Source organism: Lutjanus erythropterus, chromosome 20, assembly GCF_056507025.1.
Source record: "Lutjanus erythropterus isolate fLutEry1 chromosome 20, fLutEry1.hap2, whole genome shotgun sequence".
NCBI classification, from domain to species: Eukaryota; Metazoa; Chordata; class Actinopteri; order Lutjaniformes; family Lutjanidae; genus Lutjanus; species Lutjanus erythropterus.
In genome coordinates, this window is record NC_139336.1 from 14,026,912 (window position 1) to 14,050,858 (window position 23,947).

At 38.9% G+C, this 23,947-nt stretch overlaps 2 protein-coding genes across 2 annotated transcripts; one reads left to right on the forward strand and one right to left on the reverse strand.

Moving 5' to 3' along the window:
- Nucleotides 1–1,295: 1,295 nt before the first annotated feature.
- On the forward strand, nucleotides 1,296–4,175 carry pgam2 (phosphoglycerate mutase 2 (muscle)). Its single transcript, XM_084745989.1, has 3 exons — nucleotides 1,296–1,819; nucleotides 1,932–2,112; nucleotides 3,692–4,175. Exons 1-3 carry the CDS (start codon nucleotides 1,403–1,405, stop codon nucleotides 3,859–3,861), a joined length of 768 nt encoding a protein of 255 aa, XP_084602115.1. The 5' UTR covers nucleotides 1,296–1,402; the 3' UTR covers nucleotides 3,862–4,175.
- Nucleotides 4,176–6,358: 2,183 nt separating this feature from the next.
- LOC146308243 (syntaxin-2-like) lies at nucleotides 6,359–11,850 on the reverse strand. Its single transcript, XM_084746471.1, has 9 exons — nucleotides 11,733–11,850; nucleotides 11,458–11,523; nucleotides 11,261–11,360; nucleotides 10,677–10,751; nucleotides 8,562–8,635; nucleotides 8,224–8,332; nucleotides 7,194–7,267; nucleotides 6,905–7,042; nucleotides 6,359–6,792 (listed from the first exon to the last, which is right to left on the reverse strand). The coding sequence occupies exons 2-9, from the start codon at nucleotides 11,506–11,508 to the stop codon at nucleotides 6,586–6,588; spliced, it is 828 nt and encodes a 275-aa protein (XP_084602597.1). The 5' UTR covers nucleotides 11,509–11,523; nucleotides 11,733–11,850; the 3' UTR covers nucleotides 6,359–6,585.
- Between the last annotated feature and the right edge of the window lie 12,097 nt (nucleotides 11,851–23,947).

A 23,947-nucleotide genomic window follows, 5' to 3' on the forward strand; every position in this document is an offset into this window, starting at 1 on the left:
CACCAACAAAAACATATCATGTTTACCAAAAGAACAGTGGCCTATAGAGTGCTGCAGGGATGATGTATTTTGCTCCAACCTGGACGCTGGTATTACCCTGGTTCCCTCTAAAAAAAAAAAAAAAAAAGCCACTGTGATTTTTCCATTGGATTTTTGGATTTGTGCAGAAAATAAACCCTGTGGTTAACAAAAATGTATGATACCTACACGATTTGTTCTGCAAGATGATCTTCACATACAAACACCACTTTTATGATCTTTGATGCATAACACACTTTTTTAAAGACATGCAAAAGCTTCAGAATTCAAGAGTGGGGTACTTATTTACATATTTTATGTTGTAGAACAAAATGTGAAAATCTCTTAAGCTTGTGTTAACCCTAGACCTTATTCCAGGCAAATAGCAAAACAGAAACAAAAAATTAAAAAAAAACATTGACTTTGAGATGAGGGAACTGGTAGCTAATATGCTAACTCATTCCTGGGTTTTAGGATCTATCCACTTTGTATTGTGGGGTATTATAAAACCACCAGCACCTTGTGAGAGCCTTTTTACAAGCTAATATTAAAATACCAAACATAATTATATCATCAGCCTGAAAATCAACATTTCCTAAAAATACTGTAAAAAAAAGTGCAAGTGCAAATCTGTGATAAGTATGCTTTTTAGTCCTTTATCCTGCATCCTTACCCTGTTCTTCATTTTGACCCCAATTACATTATTAATATTATTATTCATAGTTGTAAGAGTAGTAGTAGAAGTCGCTGCAGCTGTGGTAGTCAGTTAGTTGTATCATGTGTGTCGCTGGCATTAGCAGCTACATGTACAGTAAGAGTTCTTCACATGATGCAGCTGTTAAACCAGCTGTGTTTTGCCAACATGCTGCTCATTGAATCTTCCCCTGCATGCTGAAACTGAATGAGCCTGTATGAGTCATTTTTGTACACACAACAAATGCAGAGATATTTGCTAAACTCATTAACTCAGTGTAATTAGCTGCAGTTTCTCTCTCAGTGATGTTCATTTCAGAGTAAGGCGCCTCGCTGAAGCCAACTCTGATCTTTACACTTTTGTTCCACAGATCTCAGCTTAAAAGTCATGTTGCTATTTTGGCTTAATATCTGACCTCTGGCCTTCCAAACCACCACATGTCCAACCAGCCAGACGGAGGTCTGATTCTATTGGCTGGGCTTGTGTGTCCATCCGAGCATGAATGCCCCTCACAGGTGGAGAGTAGAGGTGGCCTGTCTGCTATGCACTGTCACCATGTAGGAGGCTATAAAAAGAGAGTAGTGTGCTGGCCTGGGCTCACTGTTGGTCGGCCAGTGTGTGTGAGTGCGCACAACTTAGAAGGGCTGAGGGTTCTGTGTTTGGGTAAAACTCAGGAGACACACTGCAAGCATGGCTGCTGCCCATCGTTTGGTTATCGTGCGCCATGGTGAGAGCGCCTGGAACCAGGAGAACCGCTTCTGTGGCTGGTTTGACGCCGACCTCAGTGAGAAGGGTGTGGAGGAGGCCAAGCGTGGAGCCAAGGCCATTAAGGAGGCAGGCCTCAAGTTCGACGTGTGCTACACCTCTGTGCTGAAGCGCGCCGTCAAGACCCTGTGGACCATCATGGAAGGCACAGACCAGATGTGGCTGCCTGTGATTCGCACCTGGCGTCTGAATGAGCGTCACTACGGAGGCCTCACCGGTCTCAACAAGGCTGAGACAGCTGAGAAGCACGGTGAGGAGCAGGTCAAGATCTGGCGTCGCTCCTTTGACATCCCACCTCCACCCATGGACAAGGACCACGCTTACCACAAAATCATCAGTGAGGTGAGACAACAGCTGTGAATTCATTTGAAAGTGCTCAGATGTTTGCTGTCAGTCAGTTATGTAACTTGCTGTGGGAGTCAGCTTCTTCTTCTACTGTTCTCACTACCTCCAGTCCCGGCGCTACAAGAATCTGAAGCCCGGTGAGCTCCCCACATGTGAGTCACTGAAGGACACCATCGCCCGCGCCCTGCCTTTCTGGAACGACGTCATCGCCCCTGAAATCAAGGCGGGAAAGAATGTTATCATCGCTGCCCACGGCAACAGCCTCCGTGGCATTGTCAAGCACTTAGAAGGTGAGCATTACAGTTTGTAGGTGGACAAAGCTTAAAAATGAAAGATCTGCAGTAAAAAGCAGAGGTGAAAGTGAGACAATCCATTACCAAAAAATGCCAAATTAAACATTTGAAAATGGCTTTCATTGGATTTGCACACAATGCCAATGCTTAGATAATCACACTCCGGCCAGACACTGATCTTTACGCACACACAGACACACAGTTGTGGATTACAGAGCATAAAAATAGCATACAGGGACTCACACACACAAGAGCTCAGGGACAGGGTCATGAGCTTGGTTCTCATTACAGTCACGACCTTTATGTAAAAGGTTGAAGTTTTTCAAGGAGTGGCCAGACATGGATAAGGGAGCCTCAAGGGCAACAGTAAATGTCAGACAGTAATGGCAGGTGTCTAAGCAAAGGATGAGAAGTAAAAGTAGATCATGTTTCAGATATAAGTTGCAGACTGCTGTGATAACTTAAAATGCAATCAGATAAAAAGAAAACCTGTCCTACTGACTACTTTTATTCAGACCAATGTCGTTCCTGTCTGCCTACATTCTTAGAAATAAGGGTTCTAAAAGGGGTCTTCCTGACGGGCTGAGGTTCCACCCAGAACCATTTGCTTCTGAAGGACCCCCTTTTTTTTTTTTTTAGAAGAAAGGGTTCATTAAGGGTTCTTTGTAAGACTAAGAGTTCAATCAAGAACTCTTCTTTTTTATCCAAAGAATCATTTTTGAAGAAAGAGTTCTTCAAGTTGAAATCCTTCAGGAACTCTTTTGTCAAAGGTTTATCAAGGGTTCTTTTACCATCATATAAAATGATTCTCAGTAGAACCATCTGTGTGAGTTCGAGATAAAACCTTTGGGATATAAAAGGGCTCTTGGTGGAACCCCTGGGTGGGTTTTTGTAGCACCCTTAGAGGGTGGAAAGGTTCAGGATAGAATCATTTGTTAGGCCTTTCACACCAACATGGATCTGGCCTAAGTACAAGCACCTAATTTTGAACCTTTTTTTTATCAGCAGTTCCTCCAAAAATGAACTGGTTTGGAGCCTGAAAAGTTGTTCCCAACTGGAACCAAAGAATAGCTGTTTTTTCTTGAGAACTAAAATGTCATATTCTACATTTTTAACTAGATAGCACCAAGGTTATGTGGATATTGAACAGAAGCAGTTCCCACAATGTTTTTTGGTGGAAAGGGGCCTAGGGCTTCTGGGTGAACCCATTACACCATAGAAGGGTTCTCTGCAGAACCTCTGATAGGGGTTTTTGGGTGAAAGTTTTCACAGATGGTTCTAGGTATTAATACTTTATGTTGGGTCCAATTTAGTTTTGGTGGAAATGCTCAAAACTGATCAAAATTAGGTGTATGAACCAGAATGGCGCCGGTATGTGGAAAAGGCTTATATAAAAGGGTTCCAAGTGAAACCCCCCTGTTCTGTGGGGACAAACCAAAGTACACTTTCTGGTTCTAGTTAGCACCATTACTTCTAAGAGTGTAGCAGGGCCACAGACAGCCTTTTATTGTATCAGTTACATTCCCTCTGTTCTGTCTGCTGATCAGTCTGTCTGTCTGTCTGCCGGTCTTTCCAGGTATGTCTGACGCAGCCATCATGGAGCTGAACTTGCCCACAGGAATCCCAATCGTGTACGAGCTGGATGCAAACCTGAAGCCCATTAAGCCCATGTCTTTCCTCGGTGATGAGGAGACCGTAAAGAAGGCCATGGAGGCCGTGGCTGCCCAGGGCAAAGCCAAGAAGTAAGCCTGACTCCGGAGAGTCTGTGAGGAGACAGAAAAAGAGACTGTTCCCCCTTTGTCCTTCAACCTTTTCTCTATCCATTCGTCCATCCTTGTAGTCCATTCCAACTGGGGAAATGTTTAATGGTTCTTTTGGAGATGAGCCATTTTCAGCACATTAGCCCTGTTTGTTTAAATGGAAGACAGAGGGAGGACCTGTCAATCAAAGCAGACGGTCGGGCCCCACATCACTCAGCCCTTTTAGATTGTGGTCAAGCCCTACATATTGAGGACCTCACCACCCTGGCACAACCAATAAAGAAACCATGTTTTTATGTAGGCCTGTGTCTGTTTAATTCTCCTCTTTTTTTAATCTTTCTTCAAATTACATTGTCATCCTTATCTATTACTCCTATTCTTCTTTAGTTTCCCATTTGGAAATAAGTGGCTTCAGCAAAGTGCAAAGGTGCTGTGAAATCTAATCCAGGAGGAAGAGAGGGGGAGGGAAGAGAGAGAAACAGTCAGAGATAAGTCATTGGGTTCATCTTGGCAACATTCCCATGATGCAGGAAAGAGCTTGTCTGAGGGTTTTTGACTGTCCTCCTACAGTCCGCACTGAGACACAGAATAATTCTAAGCTGTCTATCAAATACAGGAGTCTTAGTAAGAGCCGAGTCATGTCCTTTAGGGCCTAAAGACGTGACAAAAAAAATCAAAATATTAAAGGAAAGCCTGAATAATTGAGTATAGGATCATGTTAGTCTCTTTTAGAATAGATAGTCCTCCATTTATAGGACTCACTGAATGGTTTAATGAGTATAATAATGCACATCATCAATTTGAAACCCAAGCAATATTTTGGACTGATGTTAGAGAACACTTTCAAATACCTTTGGTCTGGTAAATGAAGTATTTCCCTCCAGTAGAGTTCCAGAGACACCACGTAGAACTGAAGCAGTTTATGTTCATCAATATGAAAGACGTTTTGGCAGTTGTAGCGTTACTAATTACATTTGCTTGCTTACATTGCACATATATTAAATAGATTGAACCCCTATTTAATATAGGATTTACGGTTGAAGTAGGTTTTTCCCCACCTCCTCCTCCTCAGACTCAAACAAGCTCAGAGTGCAGAAACACAGCAGGAGCAAAGGACAAGTCTAACACTGAAATCTGACAATAACAACTGACAAGTCCTCCACTGTAGGTTGATCAGCTATTTTTAACTATCAGTTGTGTCTAAAAGTATAAGTAAGTCCATTATCCTGAAAACAAAAGCTCACTGCTAAGAAAATACACTTTAGAGTTAGAGTTCAGAAGCTGACTGCCTTACTGTCTGCCAGACAACATTAATATACTGCTCATTTTAACCGAAATATACATGCACTCCTTCTAAAAGATCATTAATGATTTCTTGTCAAACAAACTTATTTGGTGAACATTCTGCATTGATCTGAACTCTAAATAATTTCCATTTAGCATGTTTCCTTAATCTGGTGACATATCAGTCATTTTAAGATAAATTCCATTAAATATATTAGAATTCTCTTTCAAGTACAAATTTAAGGGCTGTTTTTCTGACACCATCAAAAGTTGACTTTTTAGAGATATGTGGTTTTCACAGGACAGCGATGCTACAAACATAATGATCTTACAGAAAACGATGCATTGGTGAAGACTGACCTATGCAACAGTATATAAAGTAGTTAAAATTACCTAAACTTCAAACATCTACATCAGGTTAATAGAACATACATCTTAATGCAGCAGTAATATTAATCTAAAAACATATGCAAAGGTAAAACACTGTCATTTCACTGCACAGCGACTACTTTTACTGTTGATACAAACATACCAGATAATGGAGCGAGATGAAAAGCTGACCAGTTATTATAATTCACCTTGATGGGAACACTTTTAACCAAAATCTCATGGCACTCCATTCAATTGTGGCGTGGCTAAAACACATTGAGTCAACACCACATCATAATGGGTATTTTCCTTGTAAAAAGCAGACAACAGAATTTTAGACCTGACGACATTTTAGTACATCACATATTAATCATTGATTCTGGTATCCATGGTCACAGCAATAAGTTTCCTTCTTTCAGTCATGTTACAATATAGCACCAGTAACAAAGGTTTATTCCTGGATTGACATGGACTTTGTTTATCCTAAGACATTACACACATTTCTCTCTAAGTATTAGACAATGTGACATAATATTAAATTGCATTAGTTAAACACACAGTATCAGACAAAAACACCAGAGGTTAGCAAGACTGCAAAGGAAGCAGGAGGAGGAGGGTGAAAACTCCTGGCTCAGAGTTCTAGCTAATGTTGTCATGCCACCTACTGGCCGCAGAAGGGAACACTACCTAAATGTTAGAGTGAATTAATAAACAAACCAACCGAAGTTAAATTTTTAAATATAAAACACCTTCTGGTTTGGTGTTTCCTGTTTTTTTATGCAGAATTTGTCCTTTTGACAGCCCAAAGGTAAGCTGTCTGTCAAGGTCTGCCCAGAACATCTTGTCACTTTCATTTGACAGGTCATTATCACAGCAGTTCAAATTCAAATTCACTTATTTAAGTTAAAAATATCAGCTTCCTCATTATCCGTTTGAAAAAAGGCATTTGAGGGGGCAGACAGGCACAGTGCCAGATGAAAAGAGTGCTCCATCGAGCACAGGCTTTGATGCTGATCACGATGTCTGGTGCAGTCCGTGTTCAAACAGGTTCAGGAGCTCAGTCCTGGTTTAAGTCTGAGGTGTTTTGATCAGTCCCAGTGTTAGCGGTGGTTTTCCTCTTGAAGGGCTTGAAGAAGCTTGGGAGAGATGCTATTTTGTAAGGGTTTTTCTTGTATGTGACGGCTTTATGGGTTTCTGCTTTGGACGCGTCTACGTACTCTGCAGCACTCGTCACATTCTTCTCTATATTGTTGATGAGCTCCCCCTGAAAGGAGGAAAACAGAATCAACATCAGTCAGATTTTTTGTCTCATGATACAAGTATATACCTTCATATTAGTTTTTATTAAACATGTCCAAATGAGGCAGACGTCTTACCTGAATCTCCAACAGCATGGCAGTGTCCACAAATATCTCGTGGAGCTCTTTGATGCTGGACTCGAGGCAGATGATGTCCTGATGACGAGATTCAATCTCACTCAGAGCCTGGCTTGAAATCCGAGTGTCAGAGTTGATCTGTGAAAGAAAGTGCACCAGATGTTTTTGTAATAATAAATACAGCTTCTCATTACACTGAATCTGCATATCTAAGTGATCAACAACAATAGGGTTACAGCAAGTATTATTACATAGCTGTTTCCGTGACCCTGAAGAAAAATCCACTTACATGAGATATGAAGATGGCAAGATCATCACGGTGCAGCATCTCTTCCAGTTCTTCATCTGTAGTCACTTTATCCACTGAAATGGAGACAAAACTGAGGAGTGTAAATGATTTCCAGGCAGTTTGGTTTAATACTCTGTCTTTTAAGAACCATAATTTTAAACAGAAGCGCACAAGCTTTAATTACATATGTAAAGCTGCAACACTTAGTCTGTTAATCGATACATTATCAAGTATCTCTTAATCACCAACTATTTTGATAACTTTTTTTTTTTAAAGTGGAAATATTCTGGTTTCTTAGTCCTCTATGACAGTAAACTGAACATGTTTGGGTTGTGGTCAAAATACTGTTGAGGACATCACCTTGGGCTTTTGTAAATAATGATCAACACTTTTCAACATTTTATCGACCAAACAACTCATCGACTAATTACTTGCACCTTTACAATTACCTACACACAAAATAGTTTATAATCTCATAAAAACAAAAAAAAACATAGTGACTTTGATATATTCATCCACTAGCAATAGCCAACTTTTTTCTGTGTGGTGTCTTTAAATGAGCAAACAGGAAGTGTGTGCTGCCAAGGCAGAAAGAGGATGAATTAACTTGAATTTCTGGATGCTCACCACAGGATGGCATCATTACACCTCTTTTCCCTTCTACTGCTCTGCCACTTCTTCTTAACCAAACTTAATTAAATGTACTGTAGATTTAAATCTACCTGAGATTGTGTGTGTGTGTGTAATCTGAAGGGAAAAGGTAGTTCAAGGCAGATCATTAAAATCAACACTGAGCTGCTGACTGCCAAGTAATTCAGAAGTAGAAATAACATTACACCGTCTCTGAAGAGTTACTAGAATAGAAACTCCAACACAGATATTTTTGCTAATACAGTTGGCTCCTTCCACCTTAAAATAGAGTAACTGTACTGGCATGACAAGATCCTGGTGTACATTTACTCCACACTGGGCAGAGTGGGAGGAGGAACACGTGGTCATGTTTTGGTTCCGTTTGCTTTTGGCGACTCACCAATCTCCAGCTGTCTCTGAATTTGTGCTTTGCATTTCTCTCTGAAGGAGATCTGCGCCTTGTGGTAGCCCCGCATGACTTCAGCGAACAACCGAGTCAGATGAGAGTGCTGGTGAAAGGCAGTCAGCACAATTTTAAGTCAGGTTATTGAATCACAAATGAAAAAGAATTAATTTAAATATCAGTGTCATTTTGACAGGTGCATAAAGATTGAGGCCACTTTGAAAGAACTCATTTGGTTTTATAGGATTTTTTTTTCTTCTGCAGGAAGTAATAAACTCAGAGTTGGCAATCTTTATGCACCTGTCTTATTACAGGAAACACAACTAGTGCCAAACCTGGTTCTTCTGAATACGGTGGATTACTGAAGCATTATTACTGTTCTCATCCACAGGAAAGTCATTCTGCATTGCTGGAAGAACACATAAACAAATGTAATATTAAAACAAGCACAGGTCCGATTTAAAAATTCAATTAAAATCCAAACACTATCAACAATTCTGTGCATGCACTCACAGAAAACATATGGTTATATTATAAATTTCGGTAACTCCTGTATCTTCCTACAATTTGGGTTTAATCTGTGACAGTGTGTGCAGTGTGAAGTTCAACAGCCTCTCTTTTCGGTCCATTTGCAAGTCAAATCCAGTTTTATGGACTATGCAGTCAGACTTTGAGGAGGCGTTATGTGCTGCACAGTTCCCCCTCATTGTCTCAAACTATGATGGTCCACAGCCACATGTTGATAATACACACCAGTGCCAAAAAAGTTGGGATGCTGCGTAAAATGTAAATAAAAACATCATGCAATGATATGCAAATCGACCTCTATTCAACTGAGTATAGTCCAAATACAAGATATTTAATGTTCAAACAGGAGATAGTATCAAGATTGGGTATGACACGAGCCTTCACAGGGTCAGTTATTCACAAGAAAGGGTGGGGCAAGGTCCACTACTTTGTGAAAAACTGCATGGGCAAATAGTCCAACAACTACATTTTCCAATGGCAAATACATTAAATTTAGGGATTCCACCTTCTATGATCCATAATATCTTTAAAGAGTCAATGAATCCTAAGAAGTCTCTGCACATGAGTGTCAAGGACAAAAGCCAGTGCTGAATGTCTGTGCCTTTTGACACGTTAGGCAGCACTACATTAAAACTCTACATGATTCTATAAAGGATAATACTACATGGGATGGGGAACACTTCAGAAAAGTGCTGCTGGTAAGCACAACTCATTGAGGCATCTACAACTGCAAGACTTGACCATGCAAAGACAAAGCCACATAACAACAACATCCAGAAACACTGTGGGCTTAATTGGGCTCGAGCTCATTGGAAACAGACTGACACAGTGTGACACAGTCTCGTGTTTATGTGGGGAAAAGGACCAAAGTTCAAAGCCAGCATCTGTGATGGTATGAGTGCCCATCTGTGAAGGCCCTATTAATGCAGAAAGGTACATATAGGTTTTAGATCAACATATGTTGCCATCCAGACAATGTCTTTTTCAGAGACATCCCTGCTTATTTCAAAAAAGATAATGCCAAGACACATTCTGCACGTGTTACTATAGCTTGGCTTAGAGTTCAGGTACCAGACTGGCCTTCATGAAGTCTAGACCTGCCTCCCACTGAAAATGTGCGATGCATAATGAAGCACAAAATATAACAAGAGACCCTGGACTGTTGAGCACCTGAAGCAAGGATAAGAAAGAATTTCACTTTCAATATTTCAACAATTAGTGTCCTCTGTTCCTAAACACTAAGTGTTGTTAAAAGAAAAGATGACATATCACAAAGGTAAACATGCCCCTGTCCCAACTTCTTTGGAAAATGTTGCTGGCAACAAATTCAGTAGCATATTATGTATATATTTATATATCAGTCTCAGTTTGATCATTAAATACCTTGTCTGTTTTCAATTAAATATCAATCAACAAGGATTTGCATTCTGTTTTATTTATGTATTACAAAGCTACTTCCAAACTTCTTTTGAATTGGGGTTTGTAACTTTGCACAATAAAAAACTACTGCACAAGAAAACTGTCAGATCTGCTCTGGCTGTGCGTTACATCCCAGCTACAGTATAACACAAATCAAAATCTACTGCACTAGGGTTGTAAAAAGCATTGATACTTTGCTACTTTTTTGATATGACATGCTCATAACAACCTAATCTCTGTTAATCATACATTCAACTGTATCGAAACAAGTACTGAAGGTATATATATGTGAATAAAAAGGATTTACGGGCTCATTCAAGAACTCAGTTCAGTCTTTATGGTCCCATTTTAAATTTGGTTTGCAGTAAAACTAGACAGTTTTCAGTGACCTCTTCTGTACCAGCACTGTGTGCAGCACAAAGTTTAAAAAGAAAAAAATAAATCTATATTTTTGTATATCTTGTGTGTTGTATTTTAAAAAAGAAAAAAAAAACTCCACTCACATTTTAACTTGGCTCGGACCAAGTTGGCGTTCTTCTTTGTCTCATTGTTCAGCAGCTCCAGCTCCGCTTTGTTTCCTGACAGAAAGTTTAGAAATAATTCCATCAAGGTGTAATGTTTAGGGTTTTTTTTGACACTGAGCATTTTTCTCATTTAACAAGTGTAATATTCTAATAACAGCAGTGTTGTTGGTATCCTCTGTCTGCACTGTTTTACCGAAAGAAACCCCTTGAGGTTGAATTTAGCTGATCAATCCGTAATAACAGTTCTCAAAATATCAAGAATAGAAAGCATCTGCAACCACACATAAATTCAGCCCTAAAATTGCCTTCATGTGATGTGGTTATCTGTGGTGAAGTGGTTTATTTATTTCTATACATTACTGATAGTCTGTTACCCTACAAACAGACACAGGTGTGTTTGTCAAAGGCTGTTTAGCCTTCTTGTTTGTCTTGTCAATGTTGTGTGCCCTGAGGGAGGAGATAAATCTCTCAAGAGCATCAGTTGAACAGTGAAAGCATCAAGTTCCTACTTTTCAGTTGGAGCATTATTTCCACCTCAGACAGCTCTGATGCTCTCTACTTACTCTTGTCTTGTTTCTGAGTGGAGAGGATGGCGCCTTGTCTCCTCTCCACCTCCTCTGCTTGACGGGAGATTTTTTCAATGAGGCTCCTCACCTCCCCCACCTACACACACACACACACACGCAGACAAACACTTGCATTATATGGTGCCGTATGTGTAACAAAACAAAAGCTGACACGAGCTGTGTGTGAGATTTACAGTTTTGAAAAACTCCTCCATGTTGACTGAGCTCTCTGCTGTATCTGTCATATCATCCCGCCGCCGCTGTGAAAAACACAAAAGTCATCATGGCCACCTGTTGCTCCACATAAACAGTCCTATGAACGTAGTTAGCAGCTGCTGCGTTCATCAGAATTGAATATGCTTCATTACGCTGCTGTCAGAACAACACTAGCTGGATCAATTCGCCATTTTTTCTGCTCGGCGACGTTAAGTTTTATAACTTCCCCAAACTGTTGCAGATAAATACTTACAGCTGTAATATGTGACTCGTGTTACCGTAACACCAAAGAGAAGAAAGACATCCTCGATATTCCTGTTACTTTCGGTATTGACAATGAGGCTCGACCTTCTACCTGCCGTGTGTCCTCTGAGGGCTGAGCTCAGCGCACCTGTGTCATAAAGAGCGCGGGCACGCAGGCGCGTCACCGCGACCACCAGCAAACAAAGAAACCGAGTCATCCACAACCTGCATGTTCACAGAGCAGGAACGACGGAAACATGTTGTAGCCTTTTAGAAACTGAGCTGTTTCTGTGCAGCGAACACCAGCATGTGTTTTATCAGTTTATAAGCTCTCATGCATGTACATTAATTAAGAAATATGAAAGTACCAATACTGCACTGTAAAAATACTAGCCTACAAGTATCCTGCATCCAGAACCTTCAGTCAGAGTTTTTAAGAGCACTGCTAAGAACTTTTTCTTTTGGATTTCTGTCCTAATGTCTTTTAAACATAATAAATCCTGCATTAACTTTTCACATGTCAAAATTTCAGGACGTGTTATGAAAACATACAGAAAGGACTGACCGATATTGGATTTTTGGGGCCAATGCTGATACTGATATTTTGCAGTTAAAAAAAATTTCTATCAAGACATCAGATGATATTCTTTATCCACCATTTAATTTACAGTGTATAGAAAATATAATAATTGTTTTGCAGTGATCCTGCAAATGTGGTTATTGTGACAATGATATGTAAAGGCAGCAGGTTATTTTACTGTTTAACAACAAACTTTATTGTCCAAAATGATATCAGGACACTGAGATAGTAAATTTTCATCAGCATTTTTAATCATCATAAATAATGGTAAATAAAAACACTAATAAAACAAAATACAAAACTGAGTAAAGGAAAAATGCAGCCTATAAAGCTAATGAGTTGTATATACTGATATAGACAGCTAGAGCTTAGATGATAGATTGATAATATCAGCCAACCAAATTATCAATCAGGCACTACATAAAAGTAGTCATTGTGCATGAAAGTGGTCCCTATCAGTGTTTTACTATTATGATGTTTTTGAATTAATATTATCACTACTTTAATGTGTATGTTGAAGGCCGAGCTCATTTTAACTACTATATAACTGTTGGGTAATTCAATCTCCAGCAGTGTATCATATTCTATAAGATCATCCAATATTTGTAGCATCCCTGTCCTGTGAGAATGATGTAGACAAATCAGACAAATGTAACTCATGGAGAAAAATATATGTTTCTGAGATGGAGTAGAAGTATAAAGCTGCATAAAATGGAAATACAAGTACACCAAATTTGTATTTCAGTACAGTACTTGACTAATGCACTTAGCTGCATTCCACTAAATAGACCTTGAACTAGTAGTGTAAAAATTATACTAATTAAACTTATGTTTCTTTCAGATCAAACAGAGTCAAGCTGCTGCTATTGTGTAAGACTCTGTTACACTAAAATGAACCGGGCCTTAATGAGAATCATTGGTTACACCTGTCATCCTACTATTTCATATGAGTATAGCTGCAGTGAAGCAGATCTACTGTAATGGAATATTTCAATATGTTCTCAGGGTCCTGCTCTAATGCATGCAGACTCACTGCCATCACAGTAAAAATAATGCAGCCATTATTAGAATGTGCAGCTGAACCTTTTCTTACAATGACGAGTCAAAATGTGAGACAAATACCTTCGTCTGGGCTCACTTTTCAGTCTTTCACTTGTTCAGTGGGCATTGTCGCTGACAAATAAATAGATACAGTATATTACACTTTATTAAACTAAATCAGAAACCTTGAAGGATTGGTTGCTCATTTTTGGCAAATGGTTTGTTGTTGTCAAGATATTTTTACTGTTTATGAAACAACAAAACATCCAAGTCAGCTGTCCTCAGTTCTCTGCTATACTGCACAGGTGCAGCTGAACAGCACCACGAGCATCTGCATATGGTGATAAATGGTGTACATTGTTTTTGTCGTGGAAAATCTTTATGAAGCACACGGAGAGAATGACACACTTTAAACAAACATGATGCATATGCAGCAATTTATTGCAGTCTCAAACAGCTGCTAACTGTATTTAAGAGATACATTTCTTAAAGAGTTAGACATTTAGTTCCAAAGTGTGTACATCACACTTAAAAGCTCACCTGCATGTAAAAAAATCCACTATGTACAGTAAAAAAGAAAGCAAGCAGCTTTGTTCTCTGTATGCTGACTTACTAAAACGTACGCACACTTCTGCGTCACAGCACATCCGACAGACCCTTTATCACAGCGGGTGGACACAGCTGCAGCCAATAAAATAAATTAGATTCAGGTGTGCAAATTAGCAAACATTGACAATAACAGTGACCAGCCTATTGTTCATGCGTGGCCTATAAATCACTGACTACCTAAATCAGACATAATGGTGTTTTGAATCAGTTGTAATATTGCAACTGTACTGTAACAATGTACAGATACAACTGACTACAAAATAGAAGATATTTGAATCTGATGAGCGCATAAATTAAGTTTTTAAATGCACAGGTATGAATGGACTTGCTTCTGTTACTCTGCACTGGCTGAGTCTTCTTCTGTCTCTTCACAGAGGTGGAAATGAGTCTGTGCTCGGAGATATGAAAGGATCACTGAATCGGCATCATTTATCAGACGGAGACTCTGCAGAGAAATAAAGAACAGATCCTTCAGTGACCTACAGCGCGACATTTTCACATGAGTGACGCACACAGTGAAAGGCTTCTGTCTCTGATCAGAAGTGCGGGCTTTCAGAAATAATGCAGCCAGCGCTTGTTGCTACTAAAGAGCTTCTTGGTTGGTATCATCCATCATTTTACCAGTGACCATGACCTAAAAGCTTTGGTTTTTCAAGAGAAATTTAACAAACATAGTTCTGTATCTTATTCTGAAAATGTGTATGAAGTTTAAGTTACACAACAAAAGCCACAGCCCTAATTTTAAGTCAGTGAATGCAGCAAATTGAAGGCAGATGGGTCCTTACAGTTTTCAAGGTGTGGCAGGATGTTTGCTCACTAACTGACATTAAATAACCTGACCGTAAGACACCTGTTCAAAGACAGTCTCTTATTTCTTTGACACACTGACTGTCAAAACACAAGATTGGTGCAAATATGAACTACGGCCACAAATCTTGTGCATTTTAATGCTGAAAATGCTAACAATGATTAATTCATTAATCATTTATATTTGATATGATGCATGCATTTCTCATTTTTTCTCATTTCACGTTTAATTTTAAGTAAACAAAACAATGTCAAATGAGGCACAATTACTACCATTTCTAGACTATTATGTAATTATTGATTAATGCATTTTTATCAGTTAAATTCTTAATTGACACAGATTACATCATGTTTATGTGCCAGTTTTTAAAAGCCAAATGGCAGCATTTAAAAATATAAGCATGCAACAACACAAATATAGGCATAACATTGAAATGCATGAATGCCAAGTTTAGTGTTTAAACACATAATAAGCAGCAGCGAGGCATATATTTCTCATGTACTGTAGAAAATATGGTAATTCTGACCTTCAGTTTTTATACAGCATTTAGCCTGTAAGTGAGAAATGTTATACCTCTCTAAGGGCAGGTCAGAGCACAACAGATTTCTGTCTTTTGAACATGGTTGCTGAGATACAAATCTTTTCACAGGGGCTTGAACACAGGAATTCAACATGAAAAACAACCTTGTACTCTCTGTGCTGCCCTTCAGATTACAGTTTTATACATGAATTATTTATTAAGAGGAGACCTGGAAACACATCTCCCTTCAGAGGCAGTTTAACAGCCCTGGTATCTCTAGGATTTAATATATTTTTGATATGAAATTCATTTTTATTCCATTGTTTTATTTGATGCAGTTCTTCCTTCCCACCACTAGAGGTAGCTGCAACACCAGAATCTGAAGATGGAAAATGCACTTCTCCGTTTGGCCTCAAAAAGTATGATAATCAATACCTGAATCAGCACTTCATCAGCATAATTCAATTTAGTAGACTCAGGTTTTGTGAGAGATCCACATTTAATATGAAAAACCAATATTTACTTGACAACAAGAATATTATTATTATTATATATCCAGGGGCGGCAAAGCAGGGGGTGGTTTACATATGGCTTCTGAGTCAGCAAAGCCAAAATAGGCTTTTATGATGGTAATGGTGTAAAACATATATTGCAAAGTTATTTTACCCTTTACGAAAAAAAGGTACAGGAGGAACAGATGACATTGAATAAAGGAGCCTCATAAGTGGGTTTTACATGGTTACACACAACACACATTCTCCAACAGTCCCAGAACAGACAACACCTCGCATAGGTAATTCAGTTCTTGTTTTTGGCAAGTGTCCCTTGCAGGCAATAATGAGCTGCTAATTACTAATTAGCAGTCTGCCCAGTCCATACGAAAAGCTAAAAACAGATGTACCAGCCGACTCTCTCTGCCAGCATTCTTGTCCCAGCCGCTACATCTGAGACGATGTGCCTCTGCGGGATAACTGTGACAGAGCTTAAGATGTTGTAACGTGCCATTGTAATGCATGGGTTGGTTCTTGTAGTGTCACTCTGAATTAGCTCAGTCAGCAGAACGGCATCTACCATCTTGGAAAGCGCAGACAAGAGACAGAAAGTTGCTGAAAAAAGGCAGAAGAAGTTCTCAAGAAGAGGAATGAAGCTGAAATCAAACACTTATTTACTCCCAGGGAATTATGATTCTCCTCCTATGAAGCATCTCGAGTTAATGAAAGCTTGATGACACATTAAAACATTGTCATCATGTATGAGGAATTGTTTCATGTAAATGTCTATAAATAGTTAATTGTATACACTGTTAATAAGTGCTTTATAACATACTAAAATGAGTTAATGTGTCAGGCATTTATTAAATATTCATAAGTCATCAGTTATGGATGGTTTAAAGGATCAGTGTGTAGAATTTAGTGGCATCTATTCATCAGCTTGCAACTGCATTCTCCTCATGTAACAAAAAAACATAAAAGGAAAGAGTTGTAGCAGGACTTTATCAAAACAATGGCTAGCTTGTCAGGACAGATGAGCAAAGCCAGGAGGTTCCAGCTGAATCTTTTATTTTAGGGTAGTTGATCTAGCAACAGAAGAAAAGGGATAATGAAACATACTTAAATATGAATATTCAATTTCTGCCATAGTCTGCTAATAAATCCCTCTAAATCTGACACACTGGACCTTTAATTTTTGACAAATATGCTTGGATGTTGTGATATTGTGGAGGTCAAGCATAAAGCTTCCCCATGAAATGAAAGAAGAAAACCAGATACTTTTATTAACAACAGCCAGCAAGTTCCCAGAGGGAGTTTAACCCCAGGACCTGGCAGTTTTGATGCCATGATCCACCGGTGCCGCATCACGAGACCACACTCCTGCTTCTTGTTAACAGTTTTCAATGTAAATCAATAATGCATGCTTGCTGGCAGGCTCGGCAGTGCTTAGCAGTGATTTTGCGGACTGGCACACCCAGGAGTAGACAGGCAGGCAGCTGGGGAGCAATTTTGCTACATCGCTGATGATGAGTCCCCGGTGAAGCGGCAGCAGGACACCAGTGGGCCAAAGTCCAGCTGCAATATGTGTCAGGTTTCCTCTCTGTGAAGTCTTGTCAAAGCAGAGATGACTGGAATTAAAATACATGAATATGGTATGAGTGACACCTTGCATTAAAATATTTTATGTGTGGATCATCTGAAATAAGTAAGTAAATGTTCACACCACCACCATCACCATCATATCCAGAGAGGGCAAAAGTACGCACATTTTTTACTTTAGAAGTACAGATACTTTTGTAAAAAAGTAGAAGCACTGATTCAACTTCTTTACTCAAGTAAAAGTGAGAAAGTGCAGACTCTGAAATGTAGTCAAAGTATTAAATAAAAAGTGGCACTCTGAAAGACATTTCTACTGGCTGTTTCTGTGCAAAGCAAACCGAATCCCACCTTTTCCCTGCAGTTGAGTCTCCCTTTCTTGTCTGTTTTGTCTTGTTACATCCTTTACATAATTTTTGTCTTGTTGGGTTCATACGGCTTTTATGTTGCTATAATGTTGTTACGTCGTTTTCATCTTGTTGCATCTGTCATTCATGATATGCACTGATGGATACACTAACTATTTCTGTGTGTTATTGACCTATCCATCTAAGTCAAAATTGGTTTGGATGTTGGAAAGGCAGTGAGCGATGAAGCAAAATAAAAATAATCACTATTTCCCCACAAATGAATTAAAACTAAACGCCTGTGTAGTATAAAGTACAGGTTTTTCTACTTAAATACAGGCAATAAAAGTAAAAAGTTGCTAGAGAAATGAGAATAGTACTGACACCTGAAAACTGTACTTAAGTACAATAACAAAGTATTTGTATTTAGTTACTTCCCACTTCTGCATACATAATTTAATATATCAGGACTTCTGCTGCTTTGACTCCTTGCACCTGCCACCTGCCATCTCCCTTTTTACTATTTTTAAATTAGAAATTTCATTAGCTATTAAAGTGCCACCGCGAGACATATGGGATGATTTTGACCATGGCAGAAGTTAACTGCAGAGTGAATGTGAGCCCCCTTCACATGAACCACCTAATTAACCAGGCAGGCAGTGGTAGAGGTTTACGCTCGGTGCAATCCACTTTAATTGCGTTTTCACTTTCATGATTAAAAGCTGGATCTGATATAATCATGTAAAGCTCAGTGGGTGGAGTGCAGCACTAACACTGCCGGGGTGATTCACAGTGGGCTGATCCAGCAGCAAAAACCTCCACCAGGCTTAACTGTAAATGCTTGTCTTTCCAGTGGTATATATAATAAATCAAGGATGTCCAGGGCTGTTTGTGATAAGGTGGTGTAATATATGTTTATGTTTTATCCATTTTATCTCTTGTCTACTTCTGCCTCAGTTATTGACTTCCTGTATTTCCCAAAAAGACCTCCAGCATCTCATAGAGAACTCGCCAAGACAAGGGAGCGACAGTTTCCAGTCGAGATAAAGCACGTCATGCCCCCAAAGACAACCTTTCACAGCTGCAATGCATTATGGATGGAGAATTGGATGTATCTGTATTCCTTTATGATGGATTTCGCTCTGTGAGATCCTTTAATGTCAGCGTAGAAACAACGACAACATAAAACTTACTGTTTGATCTCGAAAAAGACATGAAAAAGTGCAAGAAATATGTTTTGCCTGATTACGCCCAAAGAATAATTTAATAAATCCAGTATTCATTAACCAGACAATTCCTGTTGCATTCAATCACTCCTGTTTTGTTAACAGTGTTATCAGTGAAAACATATGAGCTCATTAACTGGCTATGAATTATTCTTTAATCTATGAATAAATTGCTAATCAGTAATTAACTCAAGTAATTAATAACTTAAATAGCCATCACACTGACTGTTTCATCTTGGAGTCGAAATGCTTCTTGGGGTGAGTGTAGGAATGAGGGAGGAGGACGATGTGTCTCCTGAACAAATTTCTAGAGATAATTACTTTAACCCGTCCACACTTGCACATTTGGCACAGTAGATTCTCTAATTAGCCCGGTCATGTTCAGTGTTTTGAGGCAGGATTCACTAAACCGAACCAATAGAGGGCATTTTGTTTGCCTTTACACGCTCAATTACAGTGTTGGGTAAGCTACTTGAAGAATATAATAATTACTCTCATTATCAGTTGAAAAAACAAGTAGATTTTTTCACATTTTAACACGTTGAAATATTACCCTAAACAAGACAGGTTTAACAAGCAGTTGGAAGCATTTACTGACCACCAACAGCTAGCTTAGCATTAGCTCAGGTGACCCCGTGCACACCTGAGAGAGAGCAATGGTTGGGTGAGTCTATGTGATTTGAAAAGCCTGTGCACTTTTATAGTTTGTATCTACTGTAAAACATGATGTACTATTGGACAGTATCACAGACACGAGCCAGGAATCACAAAAGGGTTTTCATTCTTGGTAATGCAAACAAGTTTTCTCTATATGTAATGTTGCGACTCAATTAAGTTACTTTTTGATGGTAGTAATCTTGTAATGTAACAACTTTCACTATCGAACACTGTCCATAACTGCCTGATGCCCCGCTATCCAGTCATTAAACTGAACATTGCCTAAAAAGCAAGGCTTTTTAAGTTTGATTGAAACATTGATTTAATCTACTCCACTTCATGCTATGTTGGACACTCATAGGCACGCTACATTTCATGACACATCCATTATCACTTGACGGCATATATTAAACAAAACTCTTTGATTGCTGTTAACGCTTAACAGATCTACCCTTGGGAGTCCTTCAGTGGAGCACAACACTGCTCATTAACTTCTCTGTCACTCTTGTAATTGTGTGTTTTGTGGATTAAATTGTGTGCACGGCGGGGCACCAAATCACTGACACGCAGGAAATTGAGGTTGCATAGATACACACAAGCGGACGCACACATGCAAGAGTTTAGAACGCATAAAAAGAGTTAAAATATCAATGACTCTAGTTTAACCTCAAAACCAATCTTTCCTTCCTTCAGTCCAGCTCCATACAGACATTTCCAGCAACAGCTGTGACACTCCTCGCATCCTCCTCTGACTTTCAGATGTGAGAGCGACGTTTTCTCAAGATCCCTCTCACCTTGGAGATCTCTTCAAGCTGAAAATAAAACACTGCTGCTCATTCAGCCAAGATAGATTTTAGGATGAGTTTTATTCAGAGGCTGCAAAGCTCGCTCATCTTAAAAGGGAAAATTGGTCTATGATAGTACTTATTATATCTACTTATACCATGTCAAGTATGATAACTTCTTTCACTTAACAGGAACACCAAATATACACAATTTAGTCGAGGGGCTGCTCATTACTCTTTTCCTGTTTGAGGAGATATACCTTGATTACAAAAGCAAGGCCACCTCACAAGGTCTCTGTATCTGCTCTATCAGAATGTGATGTGAATATCAAATGAGCCTGGCTGCAAGTTATATGATCAAATCTGTCCTGTGGTGCTGTGTACAGAAAAATAAATCAGTAAAATGTTACATTGGCCTGAGTCTCCCAGCCATGCTGGAGGGCAAGAGCAGATATGACCAGCTTTGATGTTTACCTGTCAGACAAAAATGAAGGATGTTGTTGTTTCTCTGCTTTTCATTTCATCTGTTCTTGACATCAGTTTTGCTGGTTGTGATGGCACTTTTTTTCTTTTTTTTCCCCAATTTTTGGTAATCCTTATAGGCTGAATAAGAGAATGTAGTTACACACTCTATGTCCACTTGTAACAGTAGCTGGAATATATCCATTATGTATTACATTATGTATTACAATGGATCACATTTGTTCAGTGAATATTAGATGAATGTGGCTTCTCATACCCTTGGCTGGACCAGAGGTGTGATAAAATAAATTGGTTGAAGCTTGCAGTTGAGCAGAGGTTAAAAGATCAGTTCCTTCAGAAGTGGCATTGTGTGAAAACAGGGGACATTCACAGGTTATCTGTAACTTTTGAGTTTCCATTAGCAAGAGTCCCCAAGATGACTGGAGGATACAGTACTCTGGAAAGGGATAAAAGGTTATGTACTTTATATAATGATAAGTTGTTGGAGAATGAATATGGTGTTTTGTTTTAATGTAAAAATTCAACCATTGTTGAGACAGAGGCGCGTGCCAAAAAACTTTGATAGTTATCCATCTATGTTTAACCTAAACTTTATTTAAATGACCTAGTTGGTCATATGTATCTGTTTTGGTTGGTACCACTGTAGTGTGGTTTGTTTTATGTTTGTATTCCATGCCACATTCTGTGGTCTAGACTAATTAAAACTCCAGTAGGCAACACTGTTTTGGTATAATTGAGAAATAATTTCATAAAAACCTCTGAGCATATTGAGAGAAATAGACTTCTGCACTTCTGAACTTTTTAAGCATTGCCTAGTTTGGATGGTTGACGTGACTTTTGTAAGCAGTGTGTATTCAGATGCTCTCTCTTGTTTTCCAAGTTTATCGATTAAACAAAGTGTACATTTGTTTCGGTCTGAGATGCTGGTGGGCTACTGCGACCTGTAGTAGCAGTGAATGCTGCTTACTGTGCCTTTAATACTAGTGCCTGTTTTATATGTCTGCTGCCATATATAGAAACATACAGCTACTTCTACTCCTATTATCACTAATCTAATAGAAATTCCAAAATAATTGTGGCTGCCACAGTAGAAGTTGCACATATCGGCACAGAAAGGCATGTTTGCTCGCTCCAGCCTTGTTACAGAAAGCCGTTTTTACATTCAGTGTTTTCTCTCAGGCAATCTGGCTCGGCCAGTTTCATTACCTTTTATAACAAGCTGCCAGCGCCATTTATGTAAATGGCTCATGATTTCATCTTTAACAAAAAAAAAAACTGCAGAAATTTTTGCGCTTTCATTTTAGTTTCAGAGGGACAATGAAGGGACGCTCCAGAATAGCTTTTCCTCCATCTGAGCTCACCTTGAATAGATCCCATAATTTATCAGAATGGATTGTACAGTTGAAGGCTTCAAATGACGAATAGCAGCAGAACAGAACCTGGAGGAGGATGATTATGAAGGAAATGAGGAGGAATGACCCACCCTGTATTATTTTATATCATAAGGCTACAAATGTCAGAATATGCCTCTTTCTTTTGTTGCCACTTTGTTTAGTTCAGTCAATAGAGAATCATTTCAGGATTCTAGCAGCTTGACAGTAGGAACATCAAGAAGAAAACAAAGTGTGCAAAAGGAGAAGAAAACCCATTAGGAGGGAGTGAAAACAATCTGATGGAGTTCAATGTGACTGAAATTTTGTGGGAGCTTTATTGTGTTGCATTGTGTTGATATCTCTGTATGTCTTTTATAGTTCCTATAGAGTCTGTCCTCTATTCTACACCTGGTGTACTCATCTTCTGTGTTTTGCTTTTTAGATTAAGGTATCTGACCTATTGTAAACCCAAAAGCTGCAGAATGACAACAACTCTTATTTATCTTATTTTTCAAACCAGGCTGTTCCAAACATTGTGCTTGCAAATATTGACTGAAAACAGGAAGTATACCTTGATAAACTGACATACACTGCAGACAGCTAGAAGTCCTAAGTCTTGTCAGCATAGGTGTCATTGGGGATGATGGGGATATGACCCCACCACTTTTTGAAATGGGTGAATCACTTTTTAAAACCTAATTTATTGAAAATGTTCTTAAAAATAGCTTGCACCAGGAACAAATGAAACCACAGTGAGAATTGTTCAATTACACAATGATGGCGGGTTCACACCTAAAGGTCCAGTTCCTGAATTGCAGCAATGATACTTTTTTTTTTTTTTAATTTCCTGGTTTGTCTTTGAAAAGGCAAAACTCAAACAGTCCAGAAATTGTAAACACAAGTCATGTGGTGAAAATGTCGTTTGATTGTTGGTTATACAGTTAGTAGGTTAAAAATGAACTAATGGCCCAATTTTTACCTGGATATTGTTCATCATGGAGCACCGTCAGTTTCTGTTCATGTTCTCATTGATCATTAGACTTTTGAGGACTGCAACCATGAGGGTCTCATAAGACAATAGATAAATACTTTAAAAATGCAGGCGATTCTCACTTGTGAGTCCAGGTTTGTCACCTGCCAGTCCACATTTTGGTAGCAAATGCACTGTTAGTTCACCAATGACCAAAACGGAAGAGAAAATGTCTTTTAACCAATGAAATGACACATACAATTGTATAATTCTGCGATTAGTTTGAATGTTTTTGATACTAGAAATGAAGCACTCCAGAGTTTACTTCACAGCAGTTGTTTGGTTCACATCAAAGTTCAAGTCCAGTGTTCACACCAACCCCACCAAGCAGGTTAACACTTTGGGTTCAGTTCAACCGGACTAAACAAGGCTGGTGTGAACACATCCTAAGAAAATGCAAGTCATGATTGTTTGAACTTGATTAATGAACTCTTGTGAACGCTTCTCAAATGTTAATGTATGAAGAATGGAAACAACAAGGCAACAACCTATCATCTAAATGTGAGGCTGACTTTTAAACATTCAAAAATCCATGTCAGATTAAATGTGTGCTATATTTAGAATATTTTCATTGCTTTGCTTTGCCTTACCACTTACACCTCTCATTTATACAATCCAAGGCGAAATCCGGAATTTTACCTTGCAGAAAACGGGAGTCACTGGTCTACCACTGCCTCAA

Excerpts from the sequence above, each read along its gene's own strand:
- pgam2 (XM_084745989.1), top strand. The coding sequence starts at position 1,403 with ATGGCTGCTGCCCATCGTTTGGTTATCGTGCGCCATGGTGAGAGCGCC. Across the intron at positions 1,820-1,931 it reads ACCACAAAATCATCAGTGAG|TCCCGGCGCTACAAGAATCT; the intron begins GTGAGACAACAG and ends CACTACCTCCAG. Across the intron at positions 2,113-3,691 it reads CATTGTCAAGCACTTAGAAG|GTATGTCTGACGCAGCCATC; the intron begins GTGAGCATTACA and ends CGGTCTTTCCAG.
- LOC146308243 (XM_084746471.1), bottom strand. The coding sequence starts at position 11,508 with ATGACAGATACAGCAGAGAGCTCAGTCAACATGGAGGAGTTTTTCAAA. Across the intron at positions 7,268-8,223 it reads TCAGAGACAGCTGGAGATTG|TGGATAAAGTGACTACAGAT; the intron begins GTGAGTCGCCAA and ends TCTCCATTTCAG. Across the intron at positions 7,043-7,193 it reads TTGCCATCTTCATATCTCAT|ATCAACTCTGACACTCGGAT; the intron begins GTAAGTGGATTT and ends TTTCTTTCACAG.